This window comes from Chiloscyllium plagiosum, unplaced genomic scaffold, assembly GCF_037043375.1.
Source record: "Chiloscyllium plagiosum isolate Xiang-an unplaced genomic scaffold, Cpla_swu_hap1 HiC_scaffold_35, whole genome shotgun sequence".
In the NCBI taxonomy this organism is placed as follows: Eukaryota; Metazoa; Chordata; class Chondrichthyes; order Orectolobiformes; family Hemiscylliidae; genus Chiloscyllium; species Chiloscyllium plagiosum.
Window position 1 is genome coordinate 6,116,048 of NW_028270173.1, and position 18,952 is coordinate 6,134,999.

An 18,952-nucleotide genomic window follows, 5' to 3' on the forward strand; every position below is an offset into this window, starting at 1 on the left:
CCAAATGGCTAGTTCTCCCTGTATTCTGTGAGATCTAACCTTGCTAATCAGTCTCCCATGGGAAACCTTGTCGAACGCCTTACTGAAGTCCATATAAATCACATCTACTGCTCTGCCCTCATCAATCCTCTTTGTTACTTCTTCAAAAAACTCAATCACGTTTGTGAGACATGATTTCCCACGCACAAAGCCATATCCCTAATCAGTCCTTGCCTTTCCATATACATGTACATCCTGTCCCTCAGGATTCCCCCCAACAACTTGCCCACCACTGAGGTCAGACTCACCGGTCTATAAATAAATAAAGATATTCGTTGTCGGAAAGACATCCCCAGCGGAAACTACTTCAGGAACACCATCTGGACCCTAGAAACGTTTACTTTTCAGAGAATTTACAAATTGATCGCTGATCCTTGGTATCTTTTCAAACACACGGTACAGCACCGCCAATGTCTGGCAAGAGACGGTACTGCTGCCCAATGCCATTCAGTGACGATCACATCCACTAGATGGCGGTGTCATACGATCAAACCCCTTGGTGTGGGGAGGGCGAGAAATCTGAAATAAAATCAGAAAATGCTGCAAATCTTCAGTAAGTCTGGCAACAGCTGTGGAGAGAGAGCTGGAGTTAAGTATTGGGAATGCTGGAAATCGTGGGACAGCGTGGGTTTTATTCTCCCCTCACCAAAAATATAAGGAGTTCAATCGAATATGCTATGAAAATGTTGCTTCAGCGTTTGGATAGTCCCCTCAGGATTTCATGTTCCGGGTGCAGAGTGAGAAATGAAAACTCAGAGAAATCTGGGAAACAGGTGAAGAGATGGAGTATGGGAATGTGGGGTATTGACTGAAGCAGGGAGTAAATGAAGGAAGGAGAGATACAAGAGATTTAATGAACTTTTTTTTATTTTCACCATCTGACATTTATACTTGGAAATGCTTTATTTACATTTCGGTTGTGATTTTACAAAATATAATCTCAAAATTCAACAACACATTTTACAACAACCTGTTGTCAATGGGGGTGTCTGACGCCAATCCCTGACCCAGGGTGTCGTTGCAATGTTAGGTAGGTCACGAGGCACCGCCCCTTTCATGACAGATTCTCAGAAACTGGTCTTTATTCCAAATCCCAAAGAAAGGATAAAGTTTCTCAGTGAATTTATTCCTAGTGAAGGTGCGTAGATGGGACTTGGTGTCCGCATTGTAAAATGAAACTGTCCCAGATTCATAACTGAGACAAACTCCCACCTTCCTGAGTATCTGACGTGCACAGAGAGAGGATGGCAAGTTTATATAACAATTATCCCAATCCCGCCCCACGATCCAGAATCCATTCCCCGGGATCAGACTGATGCATGTCTTCCTCTCCACAGACTCTGAGGCTACTCCCAGACTCCAGCCCGGAGCCCCCGGCACCTCCACCTCCCAGTAATGTCTCCCCGATTTGAATCCCTCTGATCCCAGGGCACAAGCCCAGTATGTAAATCTCTTCTTGGTGTAAGGGAGACTCCTCTGGCTCCCAGTCCGTCTCAACCTCATCAGATCCTCAGACACCTCGAAATAGGGACTCGCTGTTTCCACATCCACGGTCACAGAGACTGGTAGGAAAAAAAGAGATTTAGAGACAAGAGTGTGTGTGTTCATGTGTTACAGTGGGGAAGAATGTGTGAGTGTGGGGAAGATGTGTGCAGGTTGGTGGGGGGAGGTAGGATGAGTATGTGGGTGGGGCTGTGTGTCTTTCTATGTGGAGTGTGCATGTGTGTGTTGGGGAGAACGTGTATATGGATGAGCACTGTGTGAGAGTGTGGGGCAAGTGTGTGTGTGAGAGAGAGAGAAGGGAATGTGTGTCTGTGGGGGAGACATGCAGGTGTGGGAGTGTGGAAAATTTGTGTGTATGAGATGGGAGGGAATGTGTGTGTGGGGGGGACGTGTATGTTTGGGTGAGGGGGTATATGCATGGGTGTATGTGTGGAGGTGGGGATGTATGTGTGTGGACAGGATATGTATGTGTGTGGACAGGATATGTATGTGTGGTAAATGTGTGTGGATGAGGATGTGAGTGTGTATGGGGTGTGTGTGTGGATGAGGATGTGAGTGTGTATGGGGTGTGTGTGCGAATGAGGATGTGAGTGTGGGTGGGGTGTGTGTGTGGATGGGGATGTGAGTGTGGGTGGGGTGGATGTGTGGGGGGTGGATGTGAGTGTGGGTGGGGTGGATGTGTGGGGGTGGATGTGAGTGTGGGTGGGGTGGATGTGTGGGGGTGGATGTGAGTGTGGGTGGGGTGGATGTGTGGGGGTGGATGTGAGTGTGGGTGGGGTGGATGTGTGGGGGTGGATGTGAGTGTGGGTGGGGTGGATGTGTGGGGGTGGATGTGAGTGTGGGTGGGGTGGATGTGTGGGGGTGGATGTGAGTGTGGGTGGGGTGGATGTGTGGGGGGTGGATGTGAGTGTGGGTGGGGTGGATGTGTGGGGGGTGGATGTGAGTGTGGGTGGGGTGGATGTGTGGGGGGTGGATGTGTGATAAGGGTGAGGATGTGAGTGTGGGTGATGTGTGTGTGTTGGGGGGGTTGGATGTGTGGTAATTGTGTGTGAGTGGGTGCGGATGTGAGTGTGTGAAGGAGTGGGACATTGTGCATTAAGCACAGGAATATGGGTCAGCTCCATATTGTGAAGTGCAGTTTGAGGTGGCAAATTAATGTGGATATTGAGAGCTGCAAATGTAAAAAAATGGAAAATAATTTATTCAAATTCACATATCTAAACATTTCTAACTTCACTGCCTTTGTTATTCCAGCCTTTTTCAAGCTTTTTCTGAGTTAACACCCAATGGAATATTGCTCCAGCTGTCTCAGTGAGAATAAGCTCATCCCAACATCCACAAATGAAGCTGCATCAGAACACTATTTCAATGAGCCAACACACACTGCAGCACAGAGGAACTATGCAGAGCAGAGGAAAATCACCTATACCGTGTATTCATAAAGAATGGGTACCCAATGAACACAGTCTGCTGATTTCTTAGTAACAAACCCAAACAAGCAGACAAAACACATCCAGAAACCCTAGCTACTCTCTCCTACATCAAAGACATCTCAGAAATGACTGCCAGACTACTCAGATCCCTTGGCATCATGGTAGCCCACAAACAGCAGCTAATGAACTTGAAAGACCCTATACAGACAACCAGCAAAACTAATGTCATTTACAAAATACTGTGCAAGGACTGTAACAAACACTACATTGGACAAACAGGCAGAAAACTAGCCACTCTCTCACTAGTATCTTCACATACGGATGAGGAAGGACACCACTTCGACTGGGACAATACATCCATCCTCGGACAAGCCAAACAAAGACACGCATGAGAATTCATAGAAGTGTGGCATTCCAACTGGAACTCTATCAACAAACACATCGAGTTAGACCCCATCTACCACCCCTTGAGAAAAGGAACAAGAAGTGACTTCACCACAGGAAATGACATCACCAACCCAAAGAAACACAAACATATAGATGGAAAGCAGGAATTTTAAGCAGTGCTTCGCCTGAGGCCCACTGAAGATGTTACCTAGTAGGGTGACGAAAATGGACCCTCCAGCTCAGTGAGCAAACCTACATCCAAAACCTCAACCTGAGCTACAAATCTTCTCAAAACTCGCGAAAAGGCTCCTGTTTGTCTGACTCTCACTGTCATTCATTATTTTCCAATATCATGGGAGAGTGAAATGTGTTTTCACAAAATTGAAACTGGAAATGCTGAATCTGATCTCAAAATACCAATTAAACCTCCTAAAATTCAATGCCATGGAAAGCAATTCAGCTGGTACTGGTTAGATTGAAGTCAGGGCCATTGGGAAAGAGCTTTATTGAAACAGTGGAGACAGGTCAGAGAATGCTCACTCGGTTGGTTCCTGGGATGAAGCAGTTCCCTTGTGATAGAAGGTTTCAGGCTGGGGCTGTACTCATTGGAGTTTAGAGGAATGAGAGGTTCTTATTGAAATGTATAAGATGATGATGGTGTTGACAGAGTAGACATTGAGAGGCTGTTTCCCATCGTGATGGAATCTGGAAACAGGGACAGAGTTTCAAAGTAAGGGCCCTGCCAATTAACATGGAGATGAGAAGGGATTTTGTGTCTCGGGATCATTAATCTTTGGAATTCTCTCCCCCTCGAGAGCAGTGGAGGCCAGTTCATTGAATAGACTCGAAGCTGAGTTAAACAGGTTTTTGGTCAATGAGGGAGTCGAAGGTTGTGGGGGTCAGGCAGGAAAATGGAGTTAAGGTCACAATCAGATCAGCCGCCATCTTTATGAATGACAGAGAAAGCTCTAGGGGTCACTCCTGCTCATGTTACTGACGTACAATGTTCACATGGGATTTTCACACGGACATTGTTTTAAGTTGGAGAAAGTGAGGACTGCAGGTACTGGAGAGTCAGAGTTGAGAAGTGTGGTGCTGGAAAAGCACAGCAGGTCAGGCAGCATCCGAGGAGCAGGAGAATCGACGTTTCGGGCATAAGTCCTTCATCAGGCACCAACACATCCAGCACCACACTTTTCAACATTGTTTTAAGTTGTCAGATTTTGGGTTTATTACCTACCTGTGTGTTAAAAATAAGAAGAGAAAGTGAGGGCTGCAGATGCTGGAGATCAGAGCTGAAAATGTGTTGCTGGAAAAGCGCAGCAGGTCAGGCAGCATCCAAGGAACAGGGGAATCGGCGTTTCGGGCATAAGCCCTTCTTCAGGAATGAGGAAAGTGAAGAAGGCCTTCCTGAAGAAAGGCTTATGCCCGAAACATCGATTCTCCTGTTCCTTGGATGCTGCCTGACCTGCTGCGCTGTTAAAAATAAGATTTTATTTTCACACACACAAACTCCCTTTTATCCTGGAAACAGAAAAAGTAAATAAACTGAAGAACGTGCTGTGATATGAAGCTTAAATAATTCCCTAGAACGAATTGACGGCCGTTTTTAAATCCAGATACATGGATGTGTGTGTGGGGGAATATATGTGTGTGTGGAGGGATGTGCATGAGTGGGAGATGTGTCTGTGTGAAGGGATGCATGTGTCACTGCGTTTGTTGGGGAATGTGTTTGTGTGGGTGAGGTGTCTGTGGTGTAGATATGTGAGAGGAAGGGGTGTGTGGTGAAGAACTTTGTTACAGAATGTGTGTGTGTGTGTAGGGGGTGATTTGTGTGTATTGGGCGTTTCTGTGTATTTGGGACTGGGTGTGTGTGTGTGTGTGTGTTTGGAAAGAATTGAATCAAATAGATGGAGAGAGAGAGTGAGAAAAGATGGGGAAGCAGACAAAGGGATAATCCACGAGGGGGATACAAACGGGAAATGGGAACAAGTGAAAATGGATTGCTCCCACAGGAGGTGGAAAAATTGCCCGTTTCCTTCCTCCAAAGTCAAAGACACACCTTCCACGTGAAGCAGTGACTCACTTCCACTTCACTGAATCCATTCTATTGTGTTCACGGCTCACAGTGCAGTCTCCTTTACATTTGGGAGATGAAATGCAGACTGGGGTTGACTGCTTTGCTGAACATTCTGCTCTGTCAGTAAAAATGATCCTGTGTTTCCAGTTACTTGCCACTTCACTCTCTGCTTCTGTGTCAACATTTCAGTCTCAGTCCTGCTGCAGTGCTCCAGTGATGCCAGTCACAAGCTGGTGGAACAACGCCGCATCTTCCCCCCTCAGTACCTTACAGCCCACAGGGCTCAGCAATGAGTCAACAATTTCAGAGCATGAATACCTTCCTCCATGTTTGTTCCCCATCCCCACACCACGAGGTCCTGTTCTATATTGGTTGTTGTAGTGATACAATGGCTTTAAGAGGTGTATTTTGTTCTGGTTTATTTCTATGAAGAAAGGTTTTGACATAGGTTCTGAGCAGCCTCCTAAACCAATAAAGTAAACAGCTTGTGAGGCCTTGAATCTTTTACTGATCATTTGAACAATAGAAGCAGCCTGAATGGGTGAGGCTAACCAAGATTTTCAGTTTTAGCTTTCACCAGTTGCTGGGGTCTTGAAGCTAAATGTGAAAGCTCTTATTCCTCTCTCCATTACAGCAAAAAGCTGGGGTTCTCTTCCTGCTGCTAGAATTACATGTGAGACAATCTGTCTTACTGAATTTGCCTGTACTAAGGGTGTGTTTATGGGATGTTACTGTATTAGAACAGTTAAATAGTAGTAGTTAATAGTGGAAAAGTTAATTAGTCATGGTTAATATTTACGTGATTTTGTTAAGTACTAGAGAGTTACAGTGAGGCCAATTGTTCTCTTTCATTTACCTTTTGCCTATATTTTAATTATAGTGTATGAATAAAGTGTGTTTTGTTCCAAGCCTGGTAGTTTGACCAATCGAATTGCATCCGGGATAAAACGCCTTATCTTTACCTTTAATTAAGAAAACATTAGGGTCTGGACTACTTTCTTAAAATATTTGGAGAGGGTTTGGTCTGCTCCATAGCAGTTAGCAAAGCCAATCCACTTTCAATGATTCACATTTCCCTTTAGCATCCATTCAGCATTTATCTCCCTCTCAGCTTAGCTTCAGGAATCCCGTTGTTTGTTTCTCCTTTCTCTGTCTCTCTCTGTACCATTTCCATCAATTTGACTCACTCGTTCCCCTTTCCATGAGCCACAACCTATCCCCACCATCAGAGAAAATACCACCATTTCCCAGCTGCTGTCAGTTCTGAGCAAGGGACACTGGACCCAAGATAGGAACTCTGCTTAGTTTCTCCACCACTTTCTGTTTTTGATTCCTGAGAGAGTGGGGCTGAGGAAATTATAATTCAGAATCAGGAAATGGAAAACGAGCTCAATTAATACATTGCATCAGCCTTCACAGACAAAGCTACAAATCGGATTCCAAAAATTACTAAATATTCAAGGAGCAAAAGGAGGAGTGGAGATAACCTTAGGGACTATTCTGAGACAAGAAAAGCAGGGAAAACAATGGGGATGAAGACCAAGAGATCCCCCTGGACCTGATGGGATGCATCCCAGATATTAATGGAAATAGCTACACAGATGGTTGATGCAGAGGCAGTTTCCAGGAATCCTTACATTCTGGAATATCCCAGAGTATTGGAAAACTGACAATATGACAGCTTTATCCGAAATACAAAGTAAGTAGGACAGGTGGGGGCAATCCAAGATGGCGGCGATCTCGGAAGATCGCATTGCAGAGCCCCGCATCACAGCACAAGCGGGACAAACTTTGAACCCGCTCAATCCAGACCATCATGATATCCTGGGACTCCAGAAAGATCGTGGAGTCCCAAGAAACTTTTAAAAGTTAACTTACCTGCCATCCAGAGATGCCAAAAAGGAAGGAGGAGTGTCCGAGGTTGGGCCTTTGGCCCAGTCTGCAAGATCTTCGGACTTGATCACTTTCCAGGACCTGGTGAATGAGCTCACGAAATTTCCCAAGATCTTGGGGAAACAGATAGAATAGGAGCTGGCTCCAAACTCTCTCATGCTGCAGAAGCATGAGCAGCAGCTGAGAGACCTGAAAAAGAGGATGGATGAGGTGGAGCACAGGGTCACAGTGGTGGAAGCTGATGCCAGTTCATCCAAGGATAGGATCCAAGCCCTGGAGATGCAGGTCCGTGATTTGCACCACCAAGTGGATGATCTTGAGAACAGGGGCAGGAGAAAAGACATTCGGATCATCGGTCTGCCTGGGAGTAAGGAAGGTGAGTGGCCTGTGGAATTTATTGAGGACTTGCTACTGAACTTCCTTAACTTCGGGGCTGGCATGACAGCATCGAAGATCGAGAGGCCTCACCGTGTCACAGAGCAGAGATCGGGTCTGGGTCAACATCCTCATCCTCTCCTGGTGCAGTTCCATCACTATCAGGATAAGGGGAGAATCATGGAAGCTTCCAGAGTCCAGGGGAAGGATCTGAAGGCCCTAATTTATGAGGACTCTAAAATCATGTTTTTCCAGGACTTCTCAGCGGTGGTGTTCCAGAAAAGAAAATCTTATGACGATGTCAAGAGAAGACTGAGGGAGCTTGTGACTGGCATCACTGGGATTCAGTACTCTCTGAGGTACCCGGCAGTACTTCGGGTCACCTTAGATGGATCCGTACATCTCTTTGATATGTTGGAGAAGGCAAGAGACTTTGTGGATAAATTAACTTAATCTGAACAATTTTAGTATGTATAAATAGAAGTGTTGTTTGGGTATGTCTTTGTCGTTTTGTAAAAGAAACACAGGAAGTCCAGGTGAAGCTTTATTTTTCTATTTTTTTTCGATTGATAATTTGGTTTAAACTATGTTTGGCGGTGGTTGCGATGTATATTTTCAATTTCTAAGTTAAGATATATCAAAGAACAAGTGGGGTATTTATCCCTTTTTTTCTTTAAAAATGTCTTTTTTATTCATATTGGTATTCTTTGGTGTGTTTACTTTCTTTCTTGCTTATGTTCGTAATGCGGCTCGAGCTGGGAGAAGTGAAGATGGGTGGGATGGTTAGATGCCTACTTATGGGCAGTTTGGGATGGGTAGTTGCCCCCACTGGGCAGGGGGTGAGTTGCCCTATTTAGCACCATTGGCGCTTTATATGTTGGTTTGTTCGTTGGTTCTTGTTGTTTTTAATTTTTAATAGTTTTGTAGTTTGGTAAATGTAGTGGTCTTAGTTTATTTTTATGTTTGGTAGATCATGTAACATTAAGGCTCAGCGATTTGTGGTTTGTGTTCCTCCTCTCTGGAATTTAAAAGTTACTGCAGAAAGTTATGGCTAATGACTTGATTAAATGGTGTACCTGGAATATCAAGGGAAGTCACTCACCAATTAAGAGGAAGAAGGTACTCTTGAGTCTTAGAAAGGAGAAGGTGGATATTGCTTTGTTAAAGGAGCCACACTTGGATGACAGGGAACATTAGAAATTACAGCAGAATGTCTTTGACCAAGTTTATTTTTCATCATTTAATACCAGAAGTAGGGGAGTAGCTATTTTGGGTCGGAACAAATCTCCCTTTTAAGTTACTAGCGTGTGTTAAAGACACACATGGGAGGTTTGCAATTCTTAAGGTTTGATAAATGGGGAAGAATATGGTTTATTGGTTTTAAATGTTTATTGTCCTCCAGCTCATCCCCTTAAATTTTTGGTAGATGCGTTTGAGGATCTAAAAGCTGGATTTAGGCTGCTGTCAGGAGCAATCATTTTATGCATGCTTTTATTAACCACAAAATGGCTTCCCAATACAAAGTAACATAACAAAATGGCTTCAGGCTGCAAATTTACACTGTGTTTAAAATGGCTTCTCACTCTGCTAAAAGTTGCATTTCTGCTTTGCTGAGCGAACTGAATTAAAAGATAAAGCAGAAAATGGAGCCTCCACAGCATGGAATTAACCAATCTAGATAGGATATCACTAACAATCCTAGTTAACCTTGACAAGCAGGTGCAGAGAGATGTGAAGAAAAACAATTTTATTTTCCAGGAAATATCATTGGGTTAACCTGCTGTCCATTATGTCATTTTATTATACTTTACTGGTTATATTTTACAATTAAGGCTGTACTATTTCTTAAGAAACATATAAAAATTGCCTTTGTTCTAAATGAATTGCGCAGTTTCTCAAAGGAACACAAAAGCTTTTAACTTCTGTGTTGCTGGACAAATCTGTGCCCAGCCAATATTAAATAAAGTGTGAAACCTTACCGAAGCAGACCATACTTCTGTTGTTTATTTGACAATCTCGGAACCGAGAGATCCCTCCCGGGGGGTTGAGATCTTCACATTTTCTAAACTGATAAGTCTCGAGTCCCAGCACATCATCATAAGGGGAGATTTTAACTGTCTCATGGATCCCACAGTAGAAATGTTGCCCAAATGTCCCTCGGTACCCTCTGTACAAGCTAAACAGTTAGTGGATCTATGTGGGGAGTTAGGGTTGGAGGATGCTTGGAGGCGTTTCCACCCTACAGGCAGAGATTTTACGTTTTTCTCCAATCCACATAGATGTCACACCAGGATTGATTTTATGCTGACCCCTGTGGCAACCCTGGACTTGGTGGCATCTTGTATGATTGGTAATATTACCATCTCTGATCATGCTCCAGTATACCCGTTGGTTAGGATTAAGGATGCTACAGTGTGTTCGAGGCACTGACAAATGGATCCCTTTATCCCCAAGGATAATAAGTTTGTGGAGTATTTCTCCAGGGAATTTCAGACGTTCCTAGGCATTAACTTACACTCAGTTGGTAGTCTATCCATCCTTTGGGAAATTGCCAAAGCCTATGCTAGGGGGTTTGTTATTTCCTATTCCGCCAGTAGGAAGCAGCAGAAGGGTAAGCAGCAACGTCTCCATGAAGCACGGTTGAAGGCAGCCAAGAAAACTTACTTTGACAGACCCTCTTTGGTCAAACTACAGAGGATTACGGTGCTGCCGTCTGCATTGAATTCCGTGCTCACGCAGACAGCAAAGAAGGAGCTTGCGTTTGCAAAGCAAAGATTATGTGAGCATTGTGACAGGCCAGGCAAATACTTAGCATGTCTTTCTGGGAAAAGGAGTGCCCCACAAGCCATTACAGCGATGAGTGAAGGGTCTGGAAACTTAACATGTGACTCTAAGAAGATTAATTTGGCTTTCCAGAGATTTTACTCTAAGTTATACCAATCTGAGGGTTGTGAGGAGGGGCGGGTCAAAATGGAATCATTTTTTAAGGATCTGAAGCTCTCGGGCATGATGCCTGAACAAGAATCCTTTCCCAATGCTCCCTTATCAGAGCAAGAAGTGCAGGAAGCTGTGATGCAGTTTCCGAGTGGAAAGGCATCCGGTCCTGATGGACTTCCCAGCGAATTCTATAAGGAATGTATAAGCATACTGTCAGGTCCGATGCTCAATATGCTTGATGATTCATAGTCATGATTGTCTCCCGCCATCTCTGAGAGAGGCCAATATTTCACTTATTCTTAAAAAAGGGAAGGTCACGGAAACTGTGTTTCGTACAGGCCCATTTCATTCTTAAATGTGGACTTTAAAATCCTCTCTAAGAATCTTGCATTAGGGCTGGAAACTGTGTTACCTTCTATAATTAAAGAGTATCAGACAGGCTTCATAAACGACCACAGATCCTCCAATAATGTTAGGAGGTTGCTTAATGTAATTCAGGCATGTCAACAACAGTCAATAGAGGGACTGATGATTGAACCATTGGCGGAGATCATTTGTGGGGATCCCAACATATCAGCTCCAGAAGTGGGGTCAAAATTACATAAGATTTCATTTTATGCGGATAATGTCCTAACTTTTTTGTCAAATCCAGCAGTTTCAGGCTTGCCTGATACAATGCATCTGCGTGTTTGGCACTTTTTCACAGTATAAGATGAATTTTGCGAAATCGGAGGCCTTACAAAGGAGCTAGGTCTTGAGGGTGAATATCGATTCCCATTTTGGTGGTCAAATGGGGGGTTTTGTGAATTCGGGCATATTCGTTACTCCAGTCTGGATTGGTTGTTCAAAGCCAATTTTGTTCAATTATTTGAAAAAAGTAAACAAGACCTTCAAAGATGGGAAGCACCTCCGGTCTCGTGGCTGGGTCGGATAGCGTTTATTAAGATGAATATTCTCCCCCCGTTTGCTACACCCTGTACGAATTCTTCCCTCTGATTTTCAATAAGCAACATTTAGGAGACTGAATGGCTGGTTCAGCTCCTTTATTTGGCATCATATGCGGCCCCTCATTAAATTATCTAAACTGCAACTGCCTCACAGATTGGGGGTGTGGACCTTCCGGACATTGAAAATTACCAACTAAGCTCGCTTTTATCCGACGTGATTGGGCTTGTGGGGATCCTCTTTCAATATGGTTAGATATCAAAGCCTCCCAGGCAAGGTGCCCTCTTACCAGCTTGCTGTTCTTGGACAAAATGAGGACAGATAGGGAATACTGCCATAACCCAATAGTCATCAACACTGTTAAAGCATGGAGAGCAATTCACCAGAAGGAAGGCAGTATTGACAAAACATCTTCCTTTAGACTTTTAGTGGATATGCTGGGTTTTCAACCAGGGATGATAGATTCAGGATTTAAATATTGGGGGTGTGTCTTGCATAGGCAATTTATTTGAGGGAGACACAATGATGTCCTTTGATCAGATAGTACAGAAATACGAGCTATCTAATAGAGACCTCTTTCGTTTTTTTCAAGTTAGGGATTTTATTCAAAAAAAAACTACACTTTTGACTACAAATATGACATGGAGGGGGATGCTCAGTGCTAAGAATGCACTTTAATTTGGGGGGTGGGAGAGAGAACTAGGTGTTGAGGTTTCCTCAGAGGCCTGGGAAGATATTTGGGAAAATGCAAGAAAGATATCAATTTGCAAAAGGACCCATGCTTCTTAGTTGAAGATTCTCCATAGGGTCCACTTGGCTCCGGACCAATTGTCAAAATTTAAACCTGGGGTATCTGCAACAAGTCCCAAGTGCAAGGTCTGTACGGGCACTCTTACCCATTGTCTCTGATCTTGTGGTAGGCTTCAAACATATTGGAGTGCTGTGGCGTGTGCAACGGAGAAGATTTTGCAACTAAGGGTGGAGAAGGACCCTATCTCTCCACTTCTGGGCCTGACCACTGTGTTCCCTGCAGACGCGCAGAAGAAAAAAGTTTTCAATATCCTCACTTTCTGCACAAGAAAGAATATCTTGCTAGGTTGGGTATCCAAATGTCTCCCGGGCCTGTCGGGTTAGTGGAAGATTGTTATGGAACATATTCCCTTGGAATTTCTCACAAGTAGGGTACACCACAAAGCTGAGAATTTTTATAAGACATGGCAGCCCTTTTTGGAAAAACTGGACGCAGATTTATCTGCCACACTAATAAGGGCTTTTATGTAACCATAACGATTGTGTTTTACAAGTCCAATATCCAGACAGGAGGAACTGTGACCGTATGAGTGTCTTGTCTGGATGAGTTGGGTTATTACTATTTATTAGTTTGTTGTTGATTATTATTTATTTATTTAGTTAAATAGCTAGTTTGGGTTTTTTTTATAATCTATATTTTTCTATATATGTTTATACATTGTGTACATGAGGGTGGGTTAGGGTTTTATTTTCTTGTTTTTTTATACTGTTTTGAATTGTATTGTTTTGTGATGGTTGTAATATTAAAGAATATATTTTTTCAATAAGAATATGCTTAAGAAAAAAGAAGACAGGAAATCTCAGACAATTCGGTTAATGTCTTGAGAAAATGTTCAAATCCATTACAAGGGATGCAATAGCACAGTGTTTAATATTACAAAGAAGAGTCAGGAAAGAGAAATCATGTCTGACAAATTTACTTAAAATCTTTGAAAAGATAATAAGAAGAATAGATGAAGGGAAAGCGGAGGATGGAATATATTTGGATTTTCTGAAGGCATTTGGCGAGGTGCCACACATTAAGCTATTGAAGACGATAACAGCCTGTGGGGCTAGAAGTAGTTTATTAAAATGGAGAGATGATTGTCTAATTAATAAAATACTGTGAATTGTGATGAATGGACATTTTCAGGACAGCAATAACTAATAGTGAGCCCAAACGAATCAGAGCTGGGCCACAATTATTCACAAAATATCTGAATGACTCAGTTGAGGAAAGTGAATTCCAAGTTTGCAGAAAATGGATGGGTAGTAGGGGTTGACATAAAGAATCTGCAGAGGGATATAGTCAGGTTAGATATGTTGGCAAAGTCTTGACAGGTTAATGTCGAAATTTGAGGTGTTGGAATTTGGTAGGAAGAATAAAGTATCTGGATATGATTTAAATGGAGAAAGACTGCAGGAGGCTATGGAACTCAGGGATTTGGGAGTCTTCATCCATGAATCACAACAAGATAGCATCCAGGTTCAGAGGGTTACAGGGAAGGCAAATGGAATGTTGGCCTTTATTTCAAAGGGAATGAAATAGAGAAGTGGGAAAGTTTTGCTGAAATTGCACAAGGCACTACTCAGACCACAGGTGGAATACTGTGAACAGTTTTGATGCCTCATCAAGAGAAAGATACAGTGGCATTGGAGGCAGTCCAAAGAAGGTTCACTAGGGTTGTTTCAGGGATGGACAGGCTATGTTATGAGGTATGGTTGTGTAGATTCTGCCGATACTTGTTGGAATATCGAAGAATTCGGCGTGACATTATTGAACCATGAAAGATTCTTGAAGAGGAGAAAGTGAGGACTGCAGATGCTGGAGATCAGAATCGAGAGTGTGGTGCTGGAAAGGCAGAGCAGGTCAGGCAGCATCCAATGAGCAGGAGAAGCGATGTTTCGAGCATAAGCCCTTCATTAGGATTCATGAAGAACTCAACAAATTAGATGTGGAAAGATTGTTTCCCATTGTGAGAGAATCAAGGGCATAATCTCAGAATAAGGAGTTACACATTTAAGACAGAGGTGAGGATGATTTCCAAACATTTGACCCAATTCAGCATGGTATATGGCTTAAAGAACAATGTGCAAGTGGTGGTGTTCATATCTATCTGCTATCCCTGCCCTTTTAGATGATTCAGCTCGCAGATTTGGAAGTTGTTGCCAAAGGAGCCTTGGTGAGTTTCTGTGTTTTTTTGTAAATGGTACACATTTCTGTAACTGTGTGTTGCTGGTGCAGGGAGTGAAATTCAGAGTTGAAAGATGGGGTACCATTGAAGCAGTCTGTCTTGTCCTGGATTGTGTTTGAGTATTGTTGGGGCTGCACCCAGCCAGGCAAGTGGAGAGTCTTCTGATTTGCATTTTGTAAATGAGGAATAAGCATAGGGGGATCATGGGGTAAGCTACTGGCTGCAGACTATTCTGCCTCTTGTAACTGAAAAGTGCCTCTGGCTGGTGAGTCCAGTTTCTGGTCAATGGTAACCTCCAGGATGGTGATAGTTGCTGAAACTATACGCACAATGTTTCAGTATCTGAGGAGTTGTAAATGGTGCTGAATATTGCACAATCATCAGTACGTACCCCTATCACCCACATTCGGCCAAAGATCCTACTCTGACAAACTCCTACAGAAATGTCCTGGAGCTGAGATGATTGAGCTTAAACAATCACCACCATCTTCCTTTGTGCTCGGTTTGACTCGAACCAGTGGAAAGTTTCCCCGATTCCTATTGACTCCAATTTTGCGAGGGCTCCTTTATGCTACACCAAGTCAAATGCTGTGTCAATGTCAAGGACAATCACAGCCACTGTTAACCAGTTTTCTTGATAGCTAAGTAGTTCATTCTACCATCTTTGATATTTGCACACACACCAGCTCAAATTATAAAATATAGATCAGGAAAAAGGAACTTAACTGAACTTTACCAGGTTTAGTGGTATTCCACACAGCAAACGGGAAAAGGTTTTCAAATTTTTCAGTGGACAGAATACCATCTGTAATTGATAGTTCGTGAGTCATGTCACTAATCCTAAAATATTAAACATTGATTAATTATAAATTCACCATAAACACCATAAACTGAGTAAATCCACGAACTTGCACTGAGTTTCAGTAAAAGTGCATGTCCTACCTCCTCTTCTGAAAAGCTTCCTCCTGAAATAAACAAAACACAATTTGAGTTGACAGAGACTGACTGTCTACATCCAGAAAGCAGCAATTACACTCACATTGTTACAAGTTGCTGAGAATTGCCAATTCTGATTGTTGTAAACATGGAATAGAAAGAGGATGTGACACAAAGGACCTCAAAGACCTGTAGCTACTATAAAAAATATCTCAGCTACTGCGAAAGATTGAAGGAAACATGAATACATTTTACTGGGGGAAAGATCTGTCTAAGATGTTTATTCTTAAGTAAGAGGGTAAACTGATAGATTCAATGAAGATGAAGATGGTTTTGAGTCACAGAGTCATCCAGCACGGAAACAGACCCTTTTATCCAACCAGTGATGGGTGAGTCCCGAACCAGAAGACACAGTTTAAAAATAAGGGGGAGGCCATTTAGGACAGAGATGAGGAGAAACTTCTGCACCCAGAGAATGGTGGGTGTGTGGAATGCTCCGCCCCAGAAGGCAGTGGAGGCCCAATCTCTAGATTCGTTTAAGAAAGGGCTGGATAGAGCTCTCAAGGATAGTGGAATCAAGGGTTATGGAGATAAGGCAGGAACAGGATACTGATTGAGAATGATCAGCCATGATCATAATGAATGGTGGTGCAGGCTCGAAGGGCAGAAGGGCTTACTCCTGCACCTATTGTCTATTGTCAAACTAAATTAGTCCCACCTGCCTGCTCCTGGCCCATATCTCTCTAAACCTTTCTTAGTCATTGTTTTTAAACATTGTCATTGGACCCACATCCAATACTTCTTCGGGAGGTTCATTCTGCACCCCCTGTGTAGCAAATTGCCTCTCGTCCTTTCTACATCTCTCTCCTCTCACCTTAAAATGTGCCCCCAGCCTTCAAATTCCCCCATCCTGGGGAAAAGACAACTTTGATTAACTCTATACATCGCAGTATTTTATAAGCTTCTATCGGGCTGTCTCTCAACTTCCCACGGTCCCGTGGCAAATGTCCGAGCCAATCCAACCTTCCTTTATAACTCAAAGCTTCCATACCCGGCAATGGCATGGTATATCTCTTCTGGACCCTCTCCAGTTTAATAAAATGTTTCCAAAAACTTGCTGATCAGAACTGGACACAGTTTTCCAGAAAAGGACTCACTAATGTCCTTCCAAGGAATCTAAAAATGAGTCTGTGAACATCATCCAGTTACACATTAATAAAATGGGGAGTTCTGGAAAAAGGCAATTATTAAGAAAGTGATGAGAATGTGCAATCCACTGTCTCACACTGTAATTTGAGGAAAATATACTGAACAGGAAAGTAGAGAAACCCATGATGGAGAAAGGAGCAGAGGGAGATAGTAACAGGGGGAATGAAGGAGGATGGGTGTCTGCATCATGTTGGGACAGTTCATAGTCACACTTTCACTGAACTAAACTGAAATATAATCTCTCACCTTCAGAAATAACACTCCATCCTTTTGTTCCAACTGTTTTTCTAACTTGGAGAGTTTCTGCTGAAGGGAATTTAAATGCTTTTGAATTACATAAAGGTTTTGCTCCATTGTTTTGAGAATGTTTTCCTCTTGTGCCCTGACATCTTGGAGTAAACTCTGCTCTTTCTCAGTCAGCATCTGGTGCATTTTAACAAACTCGGATTTGATGTCGGTCTGCACACGGCTGGATTCTTCCTATCAGGAGAAATATTAACACAATATGTTTCTGCAAAAAGACAACAAATGTCTGAATCAAATGTTGAAGCTGAGCTCAGGGAGATTTTACCCGAATTTGGGAAATCTTCTGTTTCTGCTCCTGCTGCATTTTGAGAGTCGCCCATTTCTTCCCTGTCAGAGAATCCAAGGAAGATTTCACCTGATTCTAGGATTGGGAGAAAAAGTCAGACAATAAAAGTGTGAGACCATGAAAATGTGATGAAATAATCAGGGGTGAAATCTCTTTCCTTTTACCTTGTAGATTCCAACAGCGTCTTTAATCGGCAGGAAGTTGTGAGATTTGTGTTCCGGTGAAACTACACAAATCACACAGATCAATTTCTTGTCAGTTTCACAAAACAGCTTCAGCTCTTCCTGATGTTCCTCACAGTGATGTTTACTTTCCTTCTCTTCTGGATTCAGACTTAATTTTCGAGCTTTCTCGGCCAGATTCGCTAAGGCCCGGTTTCCTCTGAGGGATCTGTCCGGAATCTCCTGTCTACATTCCGGGCAGGAGTTTCTCTCTTTATTTTCCCAACTCCGGGTGATACAGGAGCGGCAGAAGTTGTGTTCACAATCCAGCATAACCGGATCGGTGAAGAAATCCAGACAAATGGGACAGATTACATCCTCGGTCAAACTGTGGACCTGCTGTCTGGAAGCCATCTTCACCCTCAGCATTGGCTGATTCAAACCGCTTTCACTTTCAGTGTTCCCGCGCTGCTGAACACTTTCAACTCAGTCACTCCTTCAGGGCGTTCACTGCAAAATAACATTGGTGAATTCTTGATTCTATCCCGCCCACTCTGAGGCGGAGACAACTCCCAGAGCAGAATGAGGAATAAACAGCGTGAGAGCAGCGGCACTGAAGCCGGGAGATGAGGGGGAACGTGGGTTAGTTTGGGGGCGGGGATGTTGTCCTGGAAGTGACTGGCAGACTGCTGCTCTCCTTCATATCCTTCAGTCTCAATGCAGCCCCAGGCACGAATAGCCAAGTTGTGTCTGACTTTGTGGGAAACACAAACTGAAACATATTGTCCAGCGTCTCCTCACCTCTCTCTTACAATCCACCAGGATCCTCTCAATCCTCACTTTTGGAGTCACTGCACTGAACTGAAGAGCCTCATCCCTGGTCCCATTATGGGAAATCTCCCTTGCACCAACCGTTCGGCCTTGACATCCTTCCAAAAGGGTGGGCTCAGAATTTGCTGCATCTTGGGCGGGAGACCAGTGGGAATCCTGCTGGTGCCCTTTCCACCATTTCTCCAGGCTCGCTGCTGGTTCCCACTGAATACAGCGGACAGTCCAGGGAATAGCGCCCCCCCCCCCCCCCCCAAGAACATTCAACCCCAATCAAACTGCACCCACAACAAGGTAAAAACAATGACTGCAGATGCTGGAAACCAGATTCTGGATCAGTGGTGCTGGAAGAGCACAGCAATTCAGGCAGCATCCGAGGACAGGCAAAATCCTGCCTCGGATGCTGCCTGAATTGCTGTGCTCTTCCAGCACCACTGATCCTGCACCCACAACAGCAATTCTCCCTCAGAGTGTATGTCCCTCTCTCAGAGAGGGGGCAGGGGGACGGCCTCGGGGGACATAAGTTCTCCATCAGACCCAGTCTTCTTCACTTCAATGGGCACCGCGTTCTCACCTCGCCATCTAATTGTATTCTCTGGCTGAAAGAGGATCCAGTTTCAGCAGCAAGGACTTATAGATCAGTGATCACC

The 18,952-nt window shown here is 43.6% G+C and overlaps 1 protein-coding gene across 1 annotated transcript; it reads right to left on the bottom strand.

Annotated features, from left to right (window-relative positions):
- Window positions 1-894: 894 nt before the first annotated feature.
- LOC122541504 (nuclear factor 7, brain-like) lies at window positions 895-18,480 on the bottom strand. The gene is made up of 6 exons (XM_087979162.1): window positions 17,478-18,480; window positions 17,293-17,388; window positions 16,968-17,201; window positions 15,519-15,541; window positions 15,313-15,416; window positions 895-1,601 (listed from the first exon to the last, which is right to left on the bottom strand). The coding sequence occupies exons 1-6, from the start codon at window positions 17,901-17,903 to the stop codon at window positions 1,075-1,077; spliced, it is 1,410 nt and encodes a 469-aa protein (XP_087835288.1). The 5' UTR covers window positions 17,904-18,480; the 3' UTR covers window positions 895-1,074.
- Between the last annotated feature and the right edge of the window lie 472 nt (window positions 18,481-18,952).